This window comes from Lissotriton helveticus, chromosome 5_1 (genome assembly GCF_964261635.1).
Source record: "Lissotriton helveticus chromosome 5_1, aLisHel1.1, whole genome shotgun sequence".
NCBI classification, from domain to species: domain Eukaryota; kingdom Metazoa; phylum Chordata; class Amphibia; order Caudata; family Salamandridae; genus Lissotriton; species Lissotriton helveticus.
Genome location: NC_136065.1, coordinates 229,914,981 through 229,924,946, shown reverse-complemented (window position 1 = coordinate 229,924,946; position 9,966 = coordinate 229,914,981). Strand labels below are relative to the sequence as shown.

Here is a 9,966-nt window from a genome sequence, read left to right as displayed (position 1 = left end):
GTTGGAATTGCATTGCTTCTGACAATTGGGGTCTGTACCTGAGGTTGTAACTCAGCTATTAAATACAGAATTACCTCACTACTTAGTCTGTACTTCTCATATATCTCCTTCTCAGTCTGTTTAAAAAGGGTGACCTTCACCCTGAATATTCTCTCCTGTCTCCTCCTCTGCCTACCAGCCAAATCCTCATCCTCTTCACCAAGACATACAGAGCGCCATTCTGAAAGATCCAGATGCATTTTGGGGGACTTTTTATGGTTTGCACCTGGTTACCACCTGATACACATTGATGGTAACTGCATTTCCTAAGTGCCCATTTTGCGACTATTCACATTAAGGAAATCCTTTGTACATAGTGCTAGCGATTCGCTATTTGGAAATCCCAACTTATGATTTCCTGTTTAGGAATTCCCTAAAAGAGATTTCTACATTATGGCAATCGCAACTTGCACCACCGAAAATGCCTTCCATACATACCAAAATGGCATTTTGCGTTTCCTAATGGCCTGAAATTGCGAATCGCACCTTTAGGAAATGCAGGATGCTTTCACACATTTGGGCCAATATGACTACTTCAAATTCCTGTCCAAACAGCCCATGGGCAAGCACATTTTTGAACCAATACTATACGTAGTGCAACTAGAAGGACCAGTCTGTGCCACATTACTGAATCATGCACGATACTCTGAATTAGATCTGAAAAGCAAAAAGAAAAGTCCTTTTGGACCTCCCTGTTCTGGAGCTACCCAAACATAAAAGACAAATCCAACAAATTTGAGAGCTGCGACATTGTAGCTACTCACATCACCAGTGTGTGGAAAACGTCCCTGAGATTGAACCAACAGCGACAGTATTGGAAACTGGAGGGACTTGCTCCTACTTGCCACCCTTGAACACAGACCCTAAGACCTTCCAACCCTGATTTTGGTGTAAGTAAAGGACGTATATGGGAAACGTGGACTTGGAAACAAAATGCTCAGAATCCCACTAAACTGAAATAACAGATCAGACGTTTAAAATAATCCAATGCAATTAACCAGGGAAGAAGCAAGTAGATGGCCATTTCTTCCATTTGTCAATTGGATGTGAGGATGAGCCAGAACTGTGCCCAAGTAAATTTGATTTGAAATAAAAGTTCACATCAGGTACACACAGAGGTACAAAGAAGGTCACTTTGCTTGGAGCTATCTTTGCTGCTACAAGTGCTTGTTGTTAACCACTGTTTTCCTTATCAATTTGAAATGAGTCTCATGATGGCAGTTTTTGTTTTTCAAAGCCATATTTCTGAAGGCCTCCTCTATATGGGGACTTTGAAACTCTGTAACATTAATTTCTGGTTGATTGTCTATAATGTAATTTGTTGGTTTTATTTTAGCCCCACCTGCCTTTGTGCATTTCCATTATCCTAGAACTTGGACTGTGCACATAACTCACCATCACTTGAACTCGATATCGGCTCCCTTTACACAGTCTCCCGGTGACGAGCCAATATCACGTGGTGGTACAAAAAGTCATTTAGAAACCTCAAATGGGTTTCTAGCTCAGGTTAGAAGGCCCTTCATGGCCGATGTCCATCAGGGAGTTTGAAATCACCCCAGGACAGTGGCGACCAATTGTGCTGGAAGTGTTCAAAAGTCTCATGTTAGACTATGCGGATCTTGCGCGATCAGGGGGGAGTGGTGGGGGGGAGTTAGGGTAATCTTCTTTTTATTGTTATTGGTATGTGCCTGGATTTCATTGGAAAAAGTCAACATATCTGTATAGTTGGATTGTGCAGTTGTCTCTGGAGTGCAGAGCCCTGCAATATATGTGCAACTTGACAAATAAAATTTGTTTTAAAAAAAAAGTCTCATGTTAGGTCACTGAAATCGGAGGGTTTGTGAACATTCAAATCGCTACATAAAGGAAAAGAGTAGCAAACGGCCCACGTCCACATTCTGCACGTGTTCGTATGTGCATTTTGAAGCACACTATCCAAAATATATGCATAAAGGATGGACTGGTAGGGCACTGCATGTACAGAGAGCACATTTTCCATTGAAATTGGAATTAAATGTGCATTTGGCATGCAGCTTTACTATTACACTTATATGGCCCACAAACAATAATTTGCGTAAATTTGATTTCTATACATATTTATCGCACAAGTAAAGTCTTTTTGTTTTGATCCTATTACAATCTTCTTTGTATTGATCACAATTCAGAGTGAGAAAACGCAAAATGTCCCATTTACTGTTTACTTGCTGTAGATATATTTTGAAATATTTGTAAAGTTCATTTACAAGTATGTCAATTGCGTTGTATGTTGGAAAACACACATAACAAACGGCAGCCTTATCGTTTCACACTCTGTAGGGTTGTCCCTTGATTGCAAAATTCACCCTCCTTGCAGTAAGAAAAGAGAACAGTAAACCCCATTTTCCGTGTTAAAAAAACACGAATAAGGGGCAGTTTGTCAGAAGACATCGCCTGGCATTTGACCTCCGTCTCTGAATGCAGGGCAAATTAGACAAAATTAAAAGGCCTCTTTATTGACCACTCTCCATTTTAACGTAAGGTTCTTCTGGGGGTACTGCAGCACCTCCCGCACCCCTAGTTCCATCGTTCCTGTCAAAGGCAGCCATTGAAGCTTTTTATGTGGGGGGCTGTGACCGGTAAAAGTGATCAGCTGTAAGCCCTGCCCCTCCTCGTACACGGTGAAATGTTGTTAGAAGTTGGCAGATTTGACTAATACGCGACTGACAGCAGTTTTTTTTTTTAAAGAGGAAAAGCTTATCAGCAAACAGCCTGATTTCTCCATGCCTTTGTTAGTGGATGCACATCGAAACGTCAGGAGGGATGTGTAAAGTCACGCTCTCGAGATACATGACATCACAATGTCCAGAGGGATTTGTAAAGTCACGCTTTGAGGATGAATGACATCATATTGTCGGGGGGGGGGGGGGGGTGTTAAAGTCAAGCTCTGAGGAAGACTGATATCAAAATGTCCAGAGACATGTGTAAAGAAAGCGACGCTCTGAGGATGCGTGACATGACATCGCAATGACCAGAGGGATTTGTAACGTCACGCTCTGAGGATGCGTGACATGAGATCGCAATGTCCAGAGGAATGTGTAAAGCCACGCTCTGAGGATCCATGACATGACATCGCAATGACCAGAGGAATCCTTAATGTCACGCTCTGAGGATGCGTGACATTACATCACAATGACCAGAGGGATTTAACGTCACACTCTGAGGATGCGTGACATGACATCGCAATGACCAGAGGGATCTGTAAAGCCACGTTCTGAGGATGCATGACATCACAATGACCAGAGGGTTCTGTAATGTCACGCTCTGAGGATGCGTGACATCACAATATCCAGAGAGATTTGTAAAGTGACATTCTGAACCCGGCTGCATCTCTGTAACGTCAAGAAACAGTCAGACGCGGACGCGATAGAGGAGGCGGCGGCGGCGGCCCAGGAGGGCGGCTCTTCCGCAGGCTGACACTATGAAGTATCAGAAGAAGTGGGACATCCACGAGCAGGTCCGGGAGCTGCGGGTCGTCCTCGCGCTTCAAGGTTTGCTTTGCCTTTTATGCTTTAGGAGTCCCTTGTGTGTCTGGGACTGATGGCGGTGTGTCTGTCACACTCGCGGACATGTTTGCCCACTGTAATTGGTCACTGTCATGTGCGAAGGTACGTTGCGGGCAATATAATAGCCAATTCCATTATAGAACTGGAACTTTCTCCCCAGCAGTTCAGTAGATGCCAAAGGTCCATATGTCAGAAGTGGGAACTGGACATTTCACCAGGGCACCCCGGTGCTTCGTAGCCAACGCCATTTTCCCTGATAGAAGAGTTTTCTTTTAGTTTGTATCTATTTTTGACCCCCTCTGTGGGCACTCTATGGCCTCTCTTTAACAGCTGTGTTTGTGCACTCAGCCTGGAACCAGCCACTCTGCTACATAAGGATAATGTATCCGGGTGGTGTTTGGTCCTTGATCTGTATGAGGAGTCCTGACAGCTGGCCCCTCGCCTCTCCAGTTGTCTCCCCGGTGATGGAAGTGGACTCTCACCCTTCTGTTTATTCCCCGTCGGTGCATTCCATTTCCCCTGTTCACGGGTGTGCTGGGTGTTGGAGAATGTATGGTGGACAAGATGGCCCTACGGGCGTTACAAGGGGTCGGACCTCGCCTCCCCCCCTCGCTCTCTGGTCTTCTGCCAGTCTTTCTTTTTTTCCTGTGCATAACTTAAGTGGACCACCTCAGTCACCATGATCTCATGGACAGTGAAAGAAGCTCCGAGCCTCCCTGTCGTCGGATCATTTGGGCTTGCAAGGAGCTCTGATACGTATGCCGCAACACCCCAGCAGTGCCTGGGTTCAATGTTGATTGTAAGGTGGTGTAAGATTCCCCTATTTATTTACGAGGTGTCTAACTGAACTGAGTGCATCCTGTCACCACGTGCACCTTCTTACTATCGCCAGTAGATGGCGCTGTTGTACAAGGAAGGCATAGACGTGTGGGAAATAACGAAATAGTTTCTGCTAGCAGCAGGAGGGGTCTCGTGGCTTGTCGGGGCAGTCTGGGATGCGATCATGCGCAATGTGAGTGTGTGATTGGCAGGTCAGCGGACAGCCTGAGAACTGGAGAGGTGATCAACAAGTCGAACCTGAGTCGACAGTCGAGGTGCCATCGGGTTTTATAATCCACCCACCACTCTTTGGACTGGAGTGACAGAACGGAACAGAAAGTGGAGAACATGTGTGAGTCCCCGTGTTTAGCCACTACAGCTGTGAGTGAATGATGCTACCTAGACAGTGGCGCCGTACCTTTGTATGAGGTTGATGCGCTTCCCATGAGGCATCAGGGCAGGTCAGAGTTCATGCTGGTACTTGATAGGGAATCAAAAATTTGCTAGCATTCGCAACAAGAATTTTCAATTCTATTAAGGACACGGAGGCGAGGATTATGCTTCTCAATCTTTACTGCACAAAACACAGCAGCCAATGAAAATGAATATTTTCAAAAAACATTAACAAACTTAATTTCCCATGAACACACATGAGTATAGGCACGCCCCCACAGTCCATAAGAACCCCTTGCGTGCTTCCATCATCCTCTTTCTTTGAGGCGAAACAAGTCCAACAAAACTTGAACATTCACAATCCTCCAACGTGGAAGAACAGCTTCAGATTAACATCTTGACATCCGAGGTCGATCAGTCCGACTTCTTATCAGATCCTGCAATAAAGGAAATAACACCACTGTAATCATTGCATAAAGGGTGGGTAAGCGTATGACATATTGTACATTAAGCCGGGTGGGATAATCCTCGCCTCCGTGTCCTTAATAGAATTGAAAATTCTTGTTGCGAATGCTAGCAAATTTTTGATTCTATTACAGGACCGGAGGCTTCAGATTATGCTAGTTTAACGCTGAGTAAATACCACTGAAGTAATATCTCCCACCGGCTTATAATAAAACGTCTTAAACGTTGATTCAGAGGACCAATCTGCACAACGCATAATATCTTGGATACTTGATCCTAAACCATATGATTTTGATGCCATCGCACCTCTTACTGAATGAGCACCAAAAATTTGTGTATCAACACCTGCTTCTTTCATAATGAAGCGAAGCCATCTAGCAATAGTGGCAGCCACTACAGGTTTGAAGGGCTTCTGAATAGCAATTAGCAATTGAGAACAGCCCTGCGGCCGCAAGGCCTTCGTACATTCCTCGTAAGTCTTCAAACATTGGACCACACATAATTTTTCATTTTCAGGAAAGGAATTATAAGAAATATGTCGAGACAATATTTTAGTACGACCTGTAATATGAAAAGAAACCCCTTCTGGGGTAAACGCTTTACCTGTTACGTCGAGTGCTCTCACATCTGAAGACCTCCTGCAAGATGATAAGCAGAGCAACATGGCCAATTTTGCTGACAATTGCTTTCTGGACAGAAGGGAATTAACCGGCCATCTGTTGAATAACGAAATCACTACAGAGACATCCCACAAACCTGTATACTTGGGTTTGGGAGGGTTAGCCACCCTGATTCCCTTCAACAACTTACAGACAACCGGGTGCCTGCCTACTGGTTTCCCGTCTACCCGAGCATGCCCCGCTGAGATAGCCGAACGAAAGTTATTGACCGAACGGTACGCCAGGCCATCGGCTGCTTTTTCCGACAGGAAGTTAAAAACTTGGGATAACTCTGCCCCCACGGGATCCAGGTGTCGTCCCACGCACCAATCCACCCAGTTCTTCCAGGCTGCGGAATAACGTTTCCTGGTGGAAGGAGCCCATGCTTGTTTGATGAACTCGTCAGTCGTGTTCGAAACTCCCGGCAGTTGCCACTGTTCCCGGAAAGCCTCCATGCCATCAGCGTTAGCCTGCCCTCCAACAGCAACGGGTGCTGTTCTTGACGAGGGCCCTGCAACAACCACTTCAAGTTCGGCAGTAACCGGGGACGATCGCAGCTCCACTGCAACAACTTGGGAAACCACGCTTGTGACGTCCACCACGGAGTCACCATGACTATTTCCGCCTTCTGCCTGATCACCTGAGTCATTACTCTGGGAATCAACAAAAATGGAGGAAAGGCATACTGGATCCCCTGCGACCAATCCTGCAGAAATGCATCGGTCGCTGTCGCTACCGGGTGCGGTCTCCAGCTGAAGAACCGGGGAATCTGGTAAGTCAACCTGGAGGCGAACAGATCCATCTGAAAAGGACCCCAAATCGCCTGCAACCAGAGGAATACTTGGGGAAGCAGCTTCCAGTCGCTGTAATCCCGTAGGTGTCTGGAGTTCCAGTCCACCACCTGATTGGACTGTCCTGGAATGTACTCCGCTATTACCGATATCTGGCTCTGAAGGCAATAGTGCCAAAAATCTTTGGCTATTTGGACAAGAAGAGACGACCTCGTGCCTCCCAACTTGTTGATATACCTCACTGCGGACACATTGTCCAGACGCAGGAGGATGCAACAAGATGTCTGCTTCGGGGATAACGTGCGGACCGCGAACAATCCTGCTAGTAGTTCTAATCAATTTATGTGAAGCTCCAGCTCCTGCGAGGAACATCTGCCGCCTGTGGAAACATCTCCACAGCGCGCCCCCAGCCCCATCTGCTGGCGTCGGATTCGATCACTATTTCTGGTTGCGATCCGAAGATCGCCTTGCCGTTCCAGGCATCCACGTGACCTAGCCACCACTGAAGCTCGGTTCGGACCTCGTCCGTGAGGGGAACCGAGTCCGTGAACGAGAGACCCTTCTGAAGGTGCCTGATCTTCAGGCGCTGGAGGGCTCTGTAATGCAGGGGACCCGGGAAAATCGCCTGGATTGACGCCGCCAATATCCCCACAACTCTGGCCAGCGTCCTGAGCGTGACCATTTGACTGTCCAGCAACTTCACTATTTCTTTCTTCAACTCCCTCAACTTCGCCTGTGGGAGACACAGTTGCGCCGTCAGGGAGTTGATCGTGAACCACAGAAAATCTATCACCTGAGACGGGACCACTACGGACTTCTTCAGATTTATCACAAACCCTAGGCCTTGGAGCAGCGAAATAGTCATGGTCAGCTGGTGCTGCAAAATAGACCGATCCTGCGCCATGATCAGGATATCGTCTAGGTAAATGATCAGTCGCACTCCTCTTTCCCTGAGATAGGCCACCACCGGCTTCATTACTTTGGTGAAACACCAGGGAGCCGAGGAGAGACCGAAAGGAAGAGCCAAGTACTCGTACCATCGACCGTTCCAAAGAAACTGCAGGAATCTGCGGTGTAGAGGAAAAATCGGATCCATCCATCCAATCCCCTTCTTGTAGCAAATCGGCTAACAAATGAATACCCTCCATTTTGAAATGATTGTAAGTCAGATGCTGGTTGAACTCCTTGAGGTTGAGCACTAACCTGTTGCCAACTCCTTTCTTCTGAACGATAAAGACATTGCTGGAGAAACCGCGAGGGCTTCTCTGACATGGAGCGATCGCGCCCTTCCGCAGCAAGTCTGCCACCTCTACTTCTATGAAACTGTGATCTAGTTGGGAAAAATGGAGAGGTGGCGGGGGGAATGTTTGCGTCGGATGTGAATAGAAATCTAGGTGAAACCCTTGAATGGTCTGCAAGACCCAAGCATCCTGAGTCATCACCTGCCACTGCAGAAGACAATGCTGCGTGCGACCCCCCAATGGAAACAGAGAGACATCTGTTACACCCACCGGAATTCTGGTGTGCCTTGAAATTTGCTCTGTTGTTTCCTGACTGGAAACGTCCTTTGTTGAATCCTCTCCGAGACGGATAGAAGGTGCCACCGCGGGTGGAGTCCCACTCTCCACGTCCGCGACCAAAATCTCCTCTCTGGGAGCCTCTTTGGAACCCTCGACCTGACGAGCGACCCCCGCCTCGCCCGGCCCTGTTCAAAAACACCCTGTGTGAGTGCACGTTTGATACCGCTCTGGGCCTTATCCAAGGCGGTGAAAGTCCCTACAGACTTGGTGACATCCTTAATAAAGCGGTCTCCGAAGAGACAACCTCCCGCCAGGGGACCTGGCTCCGCTTCCGCAAGTTCGGTCAAGTTGCTGTCCATTCTGAGCAACAAGGACTTGCGCCTCTCCGAAGAGATAGCGCAATTTGCGTTGCCTACTAAGCAAATCGCGCGCTGAGCCCAGCCAGCCAAGATGTCCGGATCCACCGGTGTCGCCCTTCCGCCAGGACCATCTCTAAGATCTTCGCCAGGGGTCCTACTACGTCAAGCATTTTGTCTTGACAGCCCCGCCAAGCCCTGTCCAGTCCCCGGTTGGGGTCTTTTGAAAACTTTTTCAAAAAGGTTAACTTACTGGCATCAATCTCCGGAGTGTCAGCGACATTGTCCGGTATATCTGGACGCGCGCACTCCGACCGTAGTCGGTTGCGAACTTCCCTATTGAAACTCTTCCTGAGGTTTTCGTGAAGGTACTCAGAGACCTCCGGCGTCGGGACCCAGTCCGAAGACCAAGGGTATACTATGTCTGATGGATCAAAATTAAAGGTTTTGAGAGCCTTGTCCTCCGCCGACTTAGGGGCAGCCTTGGCCTTCTTGGGAGGGGGAGGCTGTTCCTCCGAGGTGTCAGTGTCCGTATTGGTATCCGTATTTGTGGTGGTGGTATCTGTGTCCACTACGATTGGGCGTTTACTCTTCGCCTTACCACCAGAACCTGGCTGGTCTAAAGCCTCCCGAGCTGGCAAGGAAGCCATGGACTGAGCATGCGGCCATTGCTTCTGTACGTCCGAACCTGCTGCAGAAGGAGAGGGGTTTGCTTGCTTTTGCTTCTTCTTTTTATCATAGCCGTGGCGTCTTGCAAAACCTTCAAGCTGTTTCCTTATGGGGCGTAGGGCCACTGCAAGTGCCTTTTGCACTGTCTGAGGGACCTTAGTCTCCATGGCTCGATTTACTGGAAGATCTTCGGGGTCCGGATTTGAGGCCATAACCAGGTTGATCAGCGGGTCGAGAGCGCTGAGGGCGATGTGCCAGGTCGCTCCGACCCCCTCCCGAGACCCATGGTGCTAGTAGCGCCCCTTTTGAAAGTGCAGTGACACTCCAAACTTACGGAGTATTTTTGGAATCGAGTATTTTACTCTTCCACTATTTTTATGCACTTTTTTCACTCCTTATTTTCACTTTCACGTCCCCAGGTCAGGGTGGGTGATTAGAGAGCCCATACCGCCGGGGTATAGTCCTTAAGAATGCCACGGTAATATACCACCCTTATGGCTGAAACATGTTGACTGGAAGAAATTGAGTATATTCTGTATTTTACCAACCTTGAACCTTGGCATATAAATACAGACACGTAATACTCTTTACTTTGTGCCTCAGGGATCATTTATTAAATATATTTTTTCGATACCCTTTTTTAGGCACTTTTTAATTTTTACTGTAAACAAGAGCACGCCCTCCACACACAAAAAACCTGCTCCGCAGTCTTT

At 47.6% G+C, this 9,966-nt stretch overlaps 1 protein-coding gene across 1 annotated transcript in view; it reads left to right on the top strand.

Annotated features, from left to right (window-relative positions):
• Positions 1 to 3,445: 3,445 nt before the first annotated feature.
• Positions 3,446 to 9,966, top strand: part of CCDC183 (coiled-coil domain containing 183) — a 309,578-nt gene continuing 303,057 nt past the window's right edge. Inside the window, exon 1 of the mRNA XM_078640859.1 lies at positions 3,446 to 3,566. Coding sequence (XP_078496985.1) covers positions 3,497 to 3,566 — 70 coding nt within the window. The 5' untranslated portion in view covers positions 3,446 to 3,496. The remainder of the gene's footprint in view (positions 3,567 to 9,966) is intronic.